General features: G+C 53.8%; 1 protein-coding gene; it reads left to right on the top strand.

Moving 5' to 3' along the window:
• The first annotated feature begins 15,008 nt into the window (after positions 1–15,008).
• On the top strand, positions 15,009–15,232 carry CHC_T00007615001 (hypothetical protein). XM_005711844.1 is given in 2 exon segments: positions 15,009–15,095; positions 15,096–15,232. 1 exon segment carries the CDS (start codon positions 15,009–15,011, stop codon positions 15,093–15,095), a length of 87 nt encoding a protein of 28 aa, XP_005711901.1. The 3' UTR covers positions 15,096–15,232.
• Positions 15,233–15,531: the final 299 nt, after the last annotated feature.

Consider the following 15,531-nt stretch of genomic DNA (forward strand, 5'->3'; position numbering starts at 1 on the left):
CGTTACGACGGTACCCGCCTCCACGGGGGACGAAGCGTGCGACCCCACCCGATCGGTTCGGGAAACCTTGACGCGGGGGACGGCCCTCGCTCGTCGCTGGCCGGAGGAGATTACGCGCACCGGGGCTCGTCTCCATCTGGTAGCGGTAGTTCCTGTACGCCGTGAACATTTGTTGTTCCGGCACAGGAACGGGCACGCGTACATGGCATGCCCGTACGTACGGCATAGCCACCACACGTACGCGCTGCCGTCCGTTGAGGCGAAGGTCGCCGCGTGCCGCGCCTCCTCATCGGTGAGGAGGGGCACGCGAGGCGCTTCCCCTCCTGCATCTTGGTTGGATATGTCGAGCTCAGCGACCCGGGGGGTCCGTACCCCTTGCCGCTCTTGGAGTGGCCGCGAACGCGGTCGCGTAACTCGATGTCGTTCCGGTCGACATCGGTGAGGGGGATCGACACCCTACTGGCCCTGCTCCTTGCGTAATGAGGACAGAGTCAGCCTGCCACTCATCCTTCCCGATATGGAGGGTCGAGGCGGGCGAACTTGTCGCCGCGGACTTCGTAGTCCTGCCAGTCCTCCCTGCCGGTTTCGAATCCGGCAGAGGTAAACCGCGCCGAGCGCGGTACGTTGTACCTTCCGCCGTGGCGATACGGCGGATGGTCGGAAGATCGGTTTTCTGACTGCCTGGCAGCCTTTGCACAGTTTCGGATACTGCGGCACGGGTTGCTGGTGCACGTCCCCGCACGAAGTAGTGCGCGAGGGACTGCTCGGAGAAGACTGCCGTGCATCGGAACGCGGCAGTCTCGAGTCGGTCAGCAAACGTGCTTTCCGTCTCATGCGATTGCTGTCGCGCCGTATGTAGTGCAATACGCACCTGGAAAGGGGGGTGAAAAGAAAGGAAAATATTTGGATATGAAAAGTAGTCCGGGTTTGGGGGACACACGTGTGAATAATTGCACAGTTTTAGTTTTTAATTGTTTTATTTTATTTAGTTAATTAGTTGGCATTAATTTTGCTGACACTAGATTAGATCTAGGATCTAGCGCCGCGAGCTACTGTACTGGCTCCGGCGGGGCGATATATACCTTAGCCCTCTGACGACCAAGTCAGTAAAGGTAACCCTAGTTGCCAGAGTCTGATATCGCCTTGATTGAAGTCCGTCTTTTACAAGACATTCCCTTTAACTACAGATTACTTAATCCTTTGCGCTCGGGGGTCCCCTTTTTTCCTTATCCATTTTCCTTTACTTCCCTATCCTAATTTCCCTTAATCTTGAGTTGGTCCCACCTTGTAGGATTGCGATCCGCAACGTGACGTCATTTGCTATCGGGCTTCTGTGTTGGTGCACCAGTGGTACTTTTCTCAGTGTTGGTTCCATCGAAATCTGGTTGCGACCGATCCGTTGTTGGTACTTTGCCATCGGGCAGTACGACGGTGTAGCGCTGCTACGTTTTCTTCTTTCCCGACGGGCTACGTTGCGACGTCCCCGTCGAAGACCTTATCAAGGGTATAAGGTGTACAAGGCGCTCTTCGAGCATTGGATTTACGACCCATCGGACCAGGTTTACCTAAACACCCCTTCGAACTCGTCGAGCCGTTGCCTTTACAAGTCTCTACCACCAATTACCGATCCCGGGCTGGGCCCTTCTCTTTGCCTCCCCCCTATCAGGGATCCGAGCTACTGCGGGCGGCAAACCCGCTTAAAGAGGACAGGGAGCTTCGAACACTCCGTAGCGCTGTGCCGTTGGCAGTTGTTGTTTTTGTTGCTGTTGTTTGTGTTGGACCGTCGGACGTTGGTCTCTGCCTGACCGGCGCATTGCACTACAAAATTGGTCTCCCGACCTAGAATTGCGTACAGGAGACCCGACCTAGAAACTGCGTAAGCTGATACGGACTACAGGAGTTTTATCTGCGACGTAAGTTTATTCAGGTGCGGTGGCGTTTTTCTATTTGTTTTCTTTGTGTTAAGTTAGGTTCGTTTTTGGAAACGAACCATGTCGACAAGCGCCCCCGGAGACGTCGGTCCCGGGGCGAGTAGGAGCGGATCGGCAAGGGCGTCGAGGATCCCGCGAGGTCCTCGCACCCGAAGCCAGGCCAATACGGCCACGGATCCCGAAGGTCAAGAATCCCCGACGGGGATTGAAGCCGTCAAGGATAACCTATCCTACAGGTTCGAGAAGATGGGCGAGGAAATTCGCCAAGAGATGACGAAAAATCTCGAGGCTGAATTAGCCCTCGTCCGGAAGCAACAGGAGTTGCAAGCATCCGAGTTCCACACCGTTTTGAGAGAGCTGTCGGCTCGAGTGGATCTCGTCGAGAAGGAGCGAGGTGAGGCGACCGACGGTCTGGAGCCAGAGGTCCTAGCTTCGTTGGAAATTTCAGTCAAGGACGCGAGGCGCGACGCGAATCAAGCCTTGGAGTCCTTAGGAAAATTTAGAACAAGCATCGATGACCGATTCGATCGCGCCGCGCAACGTCTCAAGCACCTTGAGCAGGCCGCGGAGCAAGCTCCGCAAGGATCGGACGACGAGCCGCTCCCTTCGGGTAGAGAGGGCGACCGTCGGTCGAAGAAGGACAAGCCCGCTCGTCAGCGGAGCTCCAAGTCGAAGCCCTCGAAGAAGGACAAGCGACGTACAAGCAAGGGTCACTGTAGTGACGATCCGGAGAACCGCGACTCACAGTCGGAGTCGCTTGGTCCCTCCGAAGATGGTAACGGCGGTTCGTCGAACCATTCGGGCGATTCCAAACGCCGTTCAGAAGAAGGAAAAGGAATTTCGTCAAGCAAGAAAATTTCCTCCAGACGAGGCGGAGTCACTTCGTCCGCCTCGCCGAGAGACAAGGACGCGGAGCCAGAAGATGTCGCAACGCGGCGCGGGCCGCGATGGGAGGAGTTGGAGGAGCTGAATCCGACCAACTACCTCTTCAAGAAATTACTTTCGTACCGAACGTACCGCTTGCGGAACCCGCAGGAATATTTCTCAAGTTCCCGGCGGAGCGCCGTGCGAAAAATCAGGAGAGATATTCCGCCTAAGGTGAAGAAGGACAACACGTTCACAGGTGAGGACGGGGTCCTTGTGTTGGATTTTTTGGCAAAGTTAGTTCAGGAGTTTGATACTCAAGAGATGAACGAGGGGCAAGCGATCCGCTTGTTGCCCGAACTTCTAAGCGGCATCGCCTTGAGACAGTACACTTCGGTGTCTCAGACGGCCGGGTCCCATCACGGAAAGGTGTCCGTTTGGCCAGAGGCCGTACAGTGGTTGTTGAGGAGTTTCGCAACCGACGAGGCGATCCGTCAAGCCGTGCTCGCATTGCGATAAGTTCAGCAGAGACCGTCTGAAGACGAGATGGAATTTTACATTCGCCTAACAGACGCGAATAATCGCTGTGGGAATGTTTATTCTATGGAGGAGCAGATGACTATGTTCATCGAGGGGCTAGATGCCAGTATTAAGCCCATGGTCTTGCAGTATCGACAAGATAACCGAGATGTCTCATTTTTGAGATTGGTAAATTACGCAAAGGGGCATAGCTCGGCGAGCCGCGCCAAGGACAAGAAGAGCAAGAAGTTCAAGATTCAGACGCCGTCGACAATTAGGGCGGGTAAGAAGCCGAGGGCTTCTTATCCCGGTCGCAAAAGTCACGCCGCCGTCCATTTAGCCGAGCCCATTTCGGCGTCAGATGAACGCGGTGCGCATGGAAGTAGCGAAAACCACTACGAAGGAGCGTTAGTAGCCGAAGGCGAGTTCATTGAGCCATCGGAGGGCTACGGACACGAGGACTACGGGGCAAGCGGGTCGTAAACTTTACCGACGCCCACATACACGACGGAGTCGTTTTCAGAGCCCACGGATCCCGTGATGACGTTTCGGGGGCGCGGCCACACGCCGGCGCCGCGCATTCCGATGGAAGACAAGGGTATGACGTTTCGAAGGCCAGGCTGGATGGGAAGGCCGCAACGTCAAGGAAGGCCGGCGGCCCGTGGAGGACCTAGGCCGCAATATCCCGTCAAGAAGCACGGACTGGTGTGCTATCATTGTTACGAAAAGAGGCACGCCGCGCCACCGTGCATTCTTTCCCTCCGGTAAATGCACCGAGTTTTGGAAAATTATGAGGCGTTGTCTCCGATGGAGAGGTTAGGGATACCATCGACGAGTGACCTGAAGGCCAAGAATTGGTTCGATTCGCAGACGGCAAGCACGCCGAGTGCTTCAACGCCGAGGTCGAACCAACGCTTCAGAGGGCCCGCCGCGGGCCCCGCGCCGTCGGGTGTGAGAAGGATCCCGCAGCGGCAGGAAAACTAGAGAGGGGAATCTCGCATGAGTCGCGAGAGGCACAGGGTCGACGTACTGTGCCCGGGGCTCAGCCCTGTTCCTGTCTCTAAGGGAAAAATCAGGCCCCGATGAGGAGGTTGTTGGATTGGTGGATAAGCCCAAAGGGCCAGCTCAAGTCAAGAAAATTTTGAGCCGAGCCCGAGATCATCCGCTGGAAGAAGTTCGAAGACCTTGGTACAGGGTTAAGCGAAGGGAGTGTCCCGAGAAGATTTTAGTTCTTGCGCGAAAAAACTTCAAAGTTTACGCGGACATTGGACCAACAGTCGGATTGATGGGCCAGGTGTTGTCTGTTTTACACACCGGCGCGGGACCAAACCTTGTGCGAAAATCGGAACTCCCGGCTGGAATGGAATCTGTAGTGTCCTACGGACCGACCCAGGATATCGGCGACGCGAACAATAGGCCACTCCGGACTCCCGGCACAATTAGAATGCCTGTGAGGCTTGGAAAATTCGTGGCCGCAGCCGAGTTTATTGTATGCGAAAAACTAGCCGTTCCACTAATTCTAGGCGCGGACTACTGTGACCGGTTTGTGGAAGCAAATTATCCAAGGAAGAAAACGGTTGAGTTGGCGGATTTCTCGGAGGTCCCGATAGTAAGGCGGTTCTCGACGAGAAAAGGGAAGAAGAATCTCGTCCCGGGAGAGGACGAAAATGATGGAAAGGTGGAGCGAATTTCCCCTAAGGTAAAAGTGGCAAGAGCCACGACTATCGAGCCTGGGACGCAACCCGTCGTGGAATGCACCTCGAAGAGGGCGGGCTTGGTTGTGGTTCAGCCGTACTCGTCGTTGTACGAAAGGCACGGGTTGACGTGCACGAATGGTGTCGTTCAGGTTGAGCCTGACCGGCTATTTCGTTTACTCGTTGCGAATTTTAGGACGTACCCTGTCAGGGTGCAAAAAGGCGAAGTGGTGGCAGAATTATTACTGCACCCGAGAGCCGCGCTCGAGAGCAAAACCACCATTGGTGAAGTTCTCGGAATTCAAGAAAGGAAGAAGGAAAATTTTCCTAATTCCACCAAGACGCCTACGGGCGAGGCAAGATGCGAACCGTCGGATCAACATCGCGAAGACCAGCAAGGAGAACGGGAGGAAAGGCTCTCCGCGACGGCAACTACGACGCCAGAGCGGCGGATTGAGCCTCCCTTGCCAGACGTAGAGGAACTCGACCTGAGCCACGTGCCGGTCCGGCTGCGCGAAAGATTCCGTCGAATGTTGAAAAAGTATTCCCGCATGTGGGATGGGACCCTCGGTGAGATCAACACCACGGTCCACCGCATTGAACTGGCCCCGGATACAAGGCCAGTTGCACAAGATCCCTACCGAGCCGGTCCAAACGCTCGGGAGGTCGAAGATGCAGAAGTACAGAAGATGTTAGAAGCAGGAGTCATCGAACCGGCGCAGTCAGAATGGGCGTCGCCCGTTTTATTAGTGCCGAAGCCGGACGGATCGATGCGCTTTTGTGTAGACTATCGTCGGTTAAACGCGGTAACGGTAAAGGACACGTACCCTTTACCGCGCATGGATGAGTGCTTGGACTCGCTTGGTGACACCAAGGTTTTCTCCGCGTTGGACGCGATCTCGGGATATTGGCAGATGCCTATCCCTGAGCGCGACCGCGACAAGACCGCATTTTCGTGTCACTCAGGACTCTACCGGCTTTCAAGAATGCCCTTCGGGCTAACTAACGCGCCAGCGACGTTTCAGAGAGCAATGGATATCCTGCTCTCTCTGTTCCGTTGGAAGTGCTGTTTGGTGTATCTGGACGACATAATAATTTTTAGCAAGTCGTGGGAGGAGCACATCGTGCACGTGGATGAAATACTTTCTGTATTGGAAAAGGCAGGTGTGAAGCTCAAACTCCGCAGGTGCGAATTTTTCGTCGAAAAGATCAAGTACCTGGGCCATGTCGTTCGGCCAAGTACATTGGAAGTGGACGCTGCACGAACCATCGCATTGGAACAAGTGAGGTACCCTCAAACGCAGACCCAACTCAGGAGCTTCTTGGGACTTTGTAATGTCTACCGCAGATTCGTTCCGCATTATGCGAAAATCGCGCATCCGCTCAATCAACTGTTGAAGAATGGACAACCGGTCCAGTTGGAAGGATTCGACGAACCGTGCAAGAAAGCTTTTCATAAGCTCAAGGACCCCATCTTGGCACCGCCGGTGTTGGCGCTGCCGAAGAAGGACCTACCCTACTCCGTACATACCGATGCAAGCGACTATCAAATCGGCGCTGCATTATTTCAGACACATCCGGATGAGCAACGTAAACCCATCGGGTCCTTTTCAGGAACGTTAGCCGCAGCCGAGAGAAACTACTCTGTATCAGAAAAAGAATGTGTAGCGGTAATTTGGGCCGTACAGACTTTAAGACCATATCTATATGGCGAGCACTTCATTGTACATACCGACCATGCCTCATTGAGGTGGTTGATGAACGTAACCGACCCCAGCGGGAGGTTAATCCGATGGAGGCTCCGCCTCTCGGAATTTGATTTCGAAATCAAGTACAAGAAGGGCAAGGCGAACAGCCAAGCCGATGCCCTGTCAAGATTACGGACCGCAGGAGAAACTGTCGACGAAATCGACGACGAAATCCCATGATTTATGGCCGAACCGGCCGAGGGAACGGTGGAGGACGGGGACAGTTTTGACGCGTTAGACGACATCCTCGCTCTTGAGGGGGGGACCGCCCCTGAACGCCTCGATCAATTCCAAGCTGTCACTCCGGAGGAGCTCATTCGCGAGCAAGCCGTCGACCCCTTCTGCAATCGCATCAAGGAAGAAATGGACGCCGGAAAGGTGAGAAAGTTCAGCATGGAGACCGAGGAACTCGAAGGAACTCTATGCCGTACCGCGGCAGAGTTTGTACAAGTGGTGATACCACAATCGTTAAGGGACCGCGTCCTAGGGTTAAGCCATTACGCAAAATTGGCAGGCCACTAGGCAGGCAGGAAACTTTACAAGACTTTGAGAATCTATTTTTATTGGCCTACGATGGCCCTAGACTGCTATGCAGTCGCGAAGAATTGCGCCGCATGTGCGCGGGAAAGGGTGAAGTTAAGAAGAAACGCGAAGGAAATGAAGCTGTTCACGCCCAAAGCTCCGCTGGAGTTTGTCGCCATCGACATCCTCGGCGAGCTAATTACAACTAAACGAGGAAATCGGTATATTCTCGTGATCAGCGATCGATACTCGAAACTGGTACGAACCGTACCTTTGAAGAAGATATCAGCTGCGCACATCGCACAAGCCTTCGTTCACCATTGGGTATTCGTGTACGGACCGCCGGTCAAGCTGCTGTCCGACAATGGAACACAGTTCACGGCCCGGTTCTTTCAGAATGTCTGCCGTATTCTCGGCATACGCAATGTGTTCACGACTACGTACCACCCGCAAGCCAACGGTCAAGTTGAGAGGTTTAACCGCACGCTGACTTCCGCGTTGCGAAAATATGTTGGAGAGCATCCCAAGGACTGGGACTTATTTAGCGACGCTGTGACGTTCGCATACAACACGCAAGTTAATCGAATTACAAACATTGCGCCCTTCGAGCTGGTGTTAGCTCGGGCGCCGAGAAGCATTGCGTTACAAGCGCAACCAACTTTGGAGAACTTTAGCTCGTCACGAGCATACTATCTGAAATGGCAGTCGTGGTTGGAGAGCCTAATGCGAGGCGCCGATAGAAGTTTGCGGAAGGAACAAGCCCGGTACAAGCGAAATTTCGACGCACGCCTTCGCAAGCCGCAATATGAGATCCCACCGGGGTCCTACGTGTTCCTCCGGAAGGAGCAGGGCACGGCTAGCGAACCGAAACACAAGCTGGCACAAGTCGCTACAGGACCTTATCACGTCAGAAGATCGGATCAACATACGGTAGTCATTGCCATTGGCGATCAGGAGGAACGCGTATCGCGAGACAGAGTGGAGTTAGCCCCAAGCCCGATGGACTATGCGCCGATAACTGGCCTACGTCAAGCGCTACAGTTCCTGGGAGAGCAGGAGCTAAACGAAGAAGGAGAGGTAATGGAGGACGAGGAATGTCCTCACACCCGTGCGCCTACGTCAGGGGACCAGGACAATCTAGTTAGTCAAGCGCCGACAGCGGAGACATCTCCGGACCTACGCGATTTCGGGAAGTCCAGAGAAGAGGATGAGTTGGAAGATCTCCACGAGGGGGAAGGAAACAGTTCAGAGAAAGGAGAGGAAACGGAAAACACGGAATACGTGATCGACAAGATTGTGGACCACGGCTACGACGAGGAGAAATTAATTCTCAAAGTAAGGTGGTACGGTTATACGTCGGAGGACGCGACGTGGGAACCCATTGAGCGGCTACCCCGCAGTGCGGCCGTCACGTATTTCCGAAGGAAACGGTTGCCCCTGTCAGTGCAAGTCGCGCACGCGGTACCTGGATAGCCGTTGTCAAGAAAGAATGCAGAGGAGAGCCGGCAGAGAAGTCAGAAGTTTGAGGAAGCGATGCATGCCGCGTCGTTGAGGAATGGGGAATGTCACCATACCCCCAGATGAGGTGTTACGCTCGCCTGAATGGCAACGCGTCACCGAAGCCCACACGTGAACTTAAGATCGAGAGCAGGAGTCCGCACGGAGGAGGAGCGAAAATTATCCCAGAATTACTAGAGAAATACCGAAAGGGGATTGTCGAATGAACAGCATGAGAAAAGAGCACCAGTCCTCCCCCGAAATCCTAATCGAAATTGAGGATGGCAGCCCGAAATCGCCGGTTGCCCGCTCAGTTACTGTTGCTAGCCAGGGCTGGCCGCACAAATATCGAAGTCAGATCGCGACCCGCGACTACAAATTGCGTATGAAGCCGAAAACGTCCGTCGCCGGCGGCCCCGTCCAACCTGCTTCACGGAGAGATGACAAGGATGAGCGAGGCGCAACGCGCGCTTACCGCGCAGGAGATGCTTTTTTTAGGGACGGGAGCAGTGTGGATTTAAGACCGACCGCGCGCTTATGGAGAGCCACCAAGCGGAGCAGAGAGAGCAACGAGTAGGGTTGGGAACGAGAGATAGTCGAAGGAGTCGACGTCTCAACGAGACAATACGGTTCACCCAACAGTTCCGAACGACAGAGCCACGACCCGTTTACTGATGATCAGCATACTTCCTAGTTTACAGCGTTAACCCCCTTTCCTTTGTTTTTGTTTCTGTACTGTTCTGTTTCGTTTTTGTTGCTGCCACATAGAGAACAAGACCCTGCACCGCGGTCAATAACGACCAAGCCTCGCGACTGACGCAAGCGCGAACGCATTTTATCACGCGGGACCTACTTATGCGTTTATCAGGGTAACCCCGCTTTCGTTTCTATTTTGTTTACTTTTTCTGTTTTTTGGTGTCGAGGACGCAGTCCTCAAAACAAGAGTTTGTAAGACCTACAGGGAAGAGAGAAACCCTAAGGGAGACGAGAAGCCCGGGCCACGAAATGGAGGCGTACTCAAACGCTGTATGAGAAAGGCCGGCGAGCAGGAAAAAGAGGGATGGACCCTATGTGGAACTTCCGCGACGCGCTGAAGGCAGACGGTACTGCCGTAGGTGATAAGTCGCCGAAGGTGATATATCGAGGGGTATACGCAGGCGAAGGGGGTGCGTTGATACGACGTCGTACGCAAAGTCGCCAAAAGGGATCAGCAGCCCTGTGGCTCTGCCGGAGAGGGGAGAATGAAAAAAAATAACGTCGAGGTTGAAGCAACCGTGCGGGCAGCTCGGAGAGGATCGCCGCGAGGAGCTCAGAGGATGGAGAGAGACAGAGAAATACGGTCGCCCGTGTATCTATCGACGACAAAACTGGAAGAGAATGCCTGCCGCGAATAAGAGGAGGAAAAATGGAGACCAAGGGGAGACCCCAGGATCGAGGGGGGGTTGAGGAAGGAGATATGGGAATGAGGCAATTAATGCGCACGGGCACGCGGGCGAGGCGAAGCGGGAGGAAGTGGATGATGTGAGAGGCGACAAGGCCGAAGGCGTGGCAGGAACGAGTGTCGGAGGCATGGAAGGAGCGTACCAAGAATGAAGGAACGCGACACGACTCACGGGGAGAGTCCGAAGGACGAATATTTGCCGTCGGACAAGACCTCGAATGAGCCACTACAGTAGATACTCCGGAGTGTGATTTGGGAATTGTTACTTCCGGACGCCTCCGAGTCCACCTCAACAACACCCCGTGAAGATCGACAAGTGTCGCACAGCCGGAGGGGAACACAGGACACCACTCGGAATTTTATTCGATTTTAAGGAAAGAGTGTCGCCGACGAGCGCACGGGACGCTGAGTAATTTTGGGACAAGTGCACAGACGAATTGCGAGCACAGAGAAGGTTCGCTCTGTCCAGACGACGTCATTCACTTGCACTTACATTTTTTTGTGTGTGTTACAACGCAGCTATTTGACCGAAGGATCACTCACCCGACCCTTGCAAGGGGTCGGTTGAACAGATCTCCCATGTTACACCCACACGCCGATGGCGGAATTCCGTTGCGTTTCGACTGTGGTAACAGTCCTCTCTCAGGACGAGAGCGTCTCAAAGAAGGTCGTGCTCCGACGGGCCGTCGGAATTATCATTTGAAGGTAAGAGGCCAAGGGGTTATTTGTTAACATAAGTAAGAAGTCCAGGAACGCAACCGGGGGAGACGAATGGCGTGTCACCAAACGGACGCAAGTCTTCGTGAGCGCACGTCAGTATATTGAGAACATAAGCAAGGCGACGGAAACAGACCTCGTCACACGATCCGCAATTGTGTGGGTTCCGCGATGGCCCTGAGAGGGGGTACCGGCCCGCAAGAAGAAAGACGCGGTAACAGCGACGCTTTGTTTCCCTGAAGGACAGCAGAATCATTCTTGGATAGGAAAAAGGATATGGCGTTATTTTTTGTGTGCAACCGGCGACAAAAAAAATGGTGATGAAAGAGCGAACGCGGGAGACATTTAACCCTTCATAAACTCTCCCAGCGGGATGCATGCTGCAGCCACGAGCGGAAGAAGAAAGCTCGTTGAGTCGAGAGAACGCGACTGAGCAGGGGAAACGTAGCTATTGTCGCATGTGCCTCGCTCCACCTGCCACGTATGGACATTTTGCTGACGGAACCAAAGTTGTCGGGCGATGTGAGCCTGGAAATGCAGTGATCGATATCTCCATTGCTGCTGTCGTCAAGACGTATGAGCCCGGAACTACAGGAGTGCAGTCCCACGCACCTGACGAGGCCATGATTCAAAGGGGTTTCCAGACAGTTAAGCGACACGATGCGCGGACGCGTGTGTCAGTATGGGTAAGATCAAGTTCACGGCCTCCGCAAGTGCTATCGTACTCTATTTCATGCAGCCTTCAGCCAGGATCGAGGGCTTGGAAAGACGTCCCAAATCGTGGGACGAGACAAGAATGGGCAACTAAAATGTTATTGTCTCATGAGAACGTAGGTGTATCGTTCACGATGCAACATTTGCACCAGCGAAACTGGCGGGTACTATTTACAAGCCTCAAACTAAACCCGACCGAAGCGGCTGTATATTTGTCTGGACTCGGATAAAATTCCAGAAAGAGAAGGAACCCTTCCACTCAACTCCGTTGGGAGGATAAAATCACAAGTCGCAGACGTCGTCACTTCCGGACGTCGGGATCTACAAGGAGGGAGGATCTTGACAAACCTCCGCCGCATCAGTCCTCCTTGAAAGCGGTTGTTTGTGAGGACATCCCAACCAAGGACCCCACGCAAGAGCCGCCGGCTCGCGATCATGATGACACCGTCGCTCGCGCCGTCTCATACGCTCACGACAATATAAGCAAGTAGATGCCATTCAGCTGGAAGGGGACGTATGCTGTAAAATGAGGAGAAAAAGGAGGAAATCGTCGACGACGATCCACCTGCATCCTACAACTCAAAGACATCTTCGCCCGCGACCCCACCGAGAAGCCTCGAAAACGAAATCACCGGCAAAATTGACGAACGGGATTTCGTATTGACTCGACACGAACGGCAAACTCGACGATGGCGACAGCCACCCCGCTGCGATAGCAAGAATCGCCTCGAGGAGCCTGAAGAATTGCAAGAAAAGAGAATTACAGGCGATCGCGCAGCTGTCGGCGACAGAGCTAAATGCAGACGCACAATGGGAGCAAAATGAGGACCTCTGCTCACATTCTCGAGTGTCACAGTCTGACCGATCATCCACGCCGCTGCGACAATTTAATTTCGTCAGCCTGAAAGGTACAACGTGTATCCTAGCCGGCCGATGAGGCGACCCGGAGAGATAAATTAGTCCCCAAGGGAGGAACACAGTACGAGACGAGGACAGACTCGGAGAGGTGGGAAAGTGAAAGCAAGGAGGTGGAAAAAGGAGACGTGCAACACGATGGCAGAAGAAGGGTTGTGCAAGGAAAAGAGAAGGTAATTGGGGATGTGCAGCTGCAGTAGCAGAGGTGCACGGAAAATGGATAAGAGAAGGGAGACGGTAATGAGAAAAAGAGGAGGAAGCTGGTGAAAAGAGGGGTACGACCGCAGTGACGGTACGCAGGGAACAAGAAAAGGAAAGAGAAAAAGAGGAGGAAGTAGCGAGGTGAAGAGAAGGAGGAAGGAGGTATAAGGGTGTCACCGTGATTATGACGGGGTGGGCATCAATGAGAAAAAGAGCAGGAAACGAAGGAACGAAGGGGCACGCAGGAAATTTCAATTTACGGATCAAAGGCGACATGACGAGGTCGCAAATTCAGCGTCACGCAGGCAGGATAGAGATGCGACAAGCTATCACGAGGGAAGTGTCGCGCCCGTCAGCTCAGACGGGAGGGTTGCCAAAGGATTTGCCCTTTGGAAGTGATGACACAAGGCGAGCTAAAACTCGCAGGTCGTTAATCGAGGCTCCTTGCAGAGCCTCTCTCTCAACACCGTGAGTGCGGAGTAAGGCACAGTATATGCTCGTGACGTCGTGGGTATTTTTGGCAATTGTTGGAGACAGGGGGGGAGATATCACTTCCCTCACCGACAATGTTTCGGTGTGGCCTGCCGAGGGAATTTTGACAGCTGGGGGCGCCTTTGACGAGGATGGAGAGGCCAGGGCTGCGCGCGGGGAAGCAGGGATAGCCGATCGAGGAGGAATTGGAGAGGAAGGACGGGAGCATACTTGAAGCTCCCGGGGGTCAGATGTGACGATGGGGGTGACGTCGGGAACCGGTGTTTGGTTTCCGAATCGACGGCTCGTTTGAGCTTCCCACGCTGAGCAGAGGGTCGATGACCCGGGGTTGAACCACACGAAGTCGCCCGCGGCTGGGTGGTTTCGACCAGGGGAGAAAGAGGGACGTTGGCGATTGAAGGATCGAGAGGAGTTTTGCGGAGGTACACAGTCCCAATCCACGCCCTCGATCGTATAAAGGAGGGAGCGTATTTCGCGATTGAAATCAGAGCCACCCAGAGGAACAGAGAAGTCCAATAGACGCATTTGTGCTATCAGCTTCGCGGGGAGGTGCCACAGGCGCCAGCAATCATAGGTCTCCCACAAGAGGGTCGCAGCTACTTTGACGCACCACTCTGTGAGGAAGACCACCCATAACCTGTGTTGCAGATCCCGCAGGTAGCTGCCATAGTACGTGAGTATGGGTCCCATTTCGGCCCAAAAGCCTTGACTCACCTCGTACTGGCTCCACCATGAGGGGATGCGCTGGTAACGACTTGCATAATGCTGACGGGAAATCTCGCGCGCCTCTACCATTTCGTAGCCGATGAAGTACCCCGTATCAGACCGAATACGCCGTTCAAAACGCACTGTGTTCTGAAAGAAGAAAATAGCCCCGCGTTTTAAATGACGGAAATTCGAAGGGATAATGGGTTCGGTCCAGAAGATGGCATCGGATGTGACAGTATGTCGGTTTCGCCACAGGCGATCCGCCTCGGCGGCAGGGTCACCAAAGGTGATATCAATGAGATTGTCCAAATAGAGGCGTTCGCCCTCTGTACGACAACGCCAAGTGTCGCAACCGTATGACGAGGGTATGAGGGTGTCGGAAATGGGGATGGCAAGCCGAGCGAATACGGCCTCCATAAATCGCAGGGAGAGAGTGGGACGGCCCCGTGGGGGAGAATGACGTAGGATGGAAGTCGGAACTGCTATAAGGGTTCGGCAGTCAAAGAAGCGGATGGCAAGCACCGGGAGATTACCGGGAAGCATGCCCGCGTCGTCGGCGAATTGGTGTTCGATTTTGGAAACGTCGCGAATATCCACGGAGGAGAACCACTGGGCCGAGGCAAATAAAGAAGGATGTTCGTGCATGATTTTGTCCTTAGCTCTTCGAGCGAGGGATAGTGGCGGGCTACCCAAGAGGGATGATAACCTGGATGAAAGGCCGGGTTGGAGACGTCCGAATCAGGGGGACGTCGGGGTATAGGAGGGAGGTCGACGGAAGCGCGAGACTTGTTCGCGAAGCCGACACCGGTGCGTCGACGGGCAGTATTTTCGCCCGCGAGCTCAGGAGGTGGAGGACACGTGGGATTCGTCTTGTCCTTGCTCATGCGGAGACCGTCGGTCAGGAATGGAAAAGTAGGGGGTCGAGAAGAGAAGAAGGAGTTGGAGATCAAGGAGTGTAGCCGATGTGCAAGGACGCTCAGAAGGGGGATATGTAGTGCAATACGCACCTGGAAAGGGGGGTGAAAAGAAAGGAAAATATTTGGATATGAAAAGTAGTCCGGGTTTGGGGGGGGACACACGTGTGAATAATTGCACAGTTTTAGTTTTTAATTGTTTTATTTTATTTAGTTAATTAGTTGGCATTAATTTTGCTGACACTAGATTAGATCTAGGATCTAGCGCCGCGAGCTACTGTACTGGCTCCGGCGGGGCGATATATACCTTAGCCCTCTGACGACCAAGTCAGTAAAGGTAACCCGAGTTGCCAGAGTCTGATATCGCCTTGGTTGAAGTCCGTCTTTTACAAGACATTCCCTCTAACTACAGATTACTTTATCCTTTGCGCTCGGGGGTCCCCTTTTTTCCTTATCCATTTTCCTTTACTTCCCTATCCTAATTTCCCTTAATCTTGAGTTGGTCCCACCTTGTAGGATTGCGATCCGCAACGTGACGTCATTTGCTATCGGGCTTCTGTGTTGGTGCACCAGTGGTGCTTTTCTCAGTGTTGGTTCCATCGGAATCTGGTTGCGACCGATCCGTTGTTGGTACTTTGCCATCGGGCAGTACGA

Source organism: Chondrus crispus, genomic scaffold (genome assembly GCF_000350225.1).
Source record: "Chondrus crispus Stackhouse genomic scaffold, scaffold_8, whole genome shotgun sequence".
NCBI lineage: Eukaryota > Rhodophyta > Florideophyceae > Gigartinales > Gigartinaceae > Chondrus > Chondrus crispus.

Bases quoted from the DNA above. Each gene is read 5' to 3' on its own strand.
- CHC_T00007615001 (XM_005711844.1), top strand. From the start codon at position 15,009: ATGAAAAGTAGTCCGGGTTTGGGGGGGGACACACGTGTGAATAATTGC.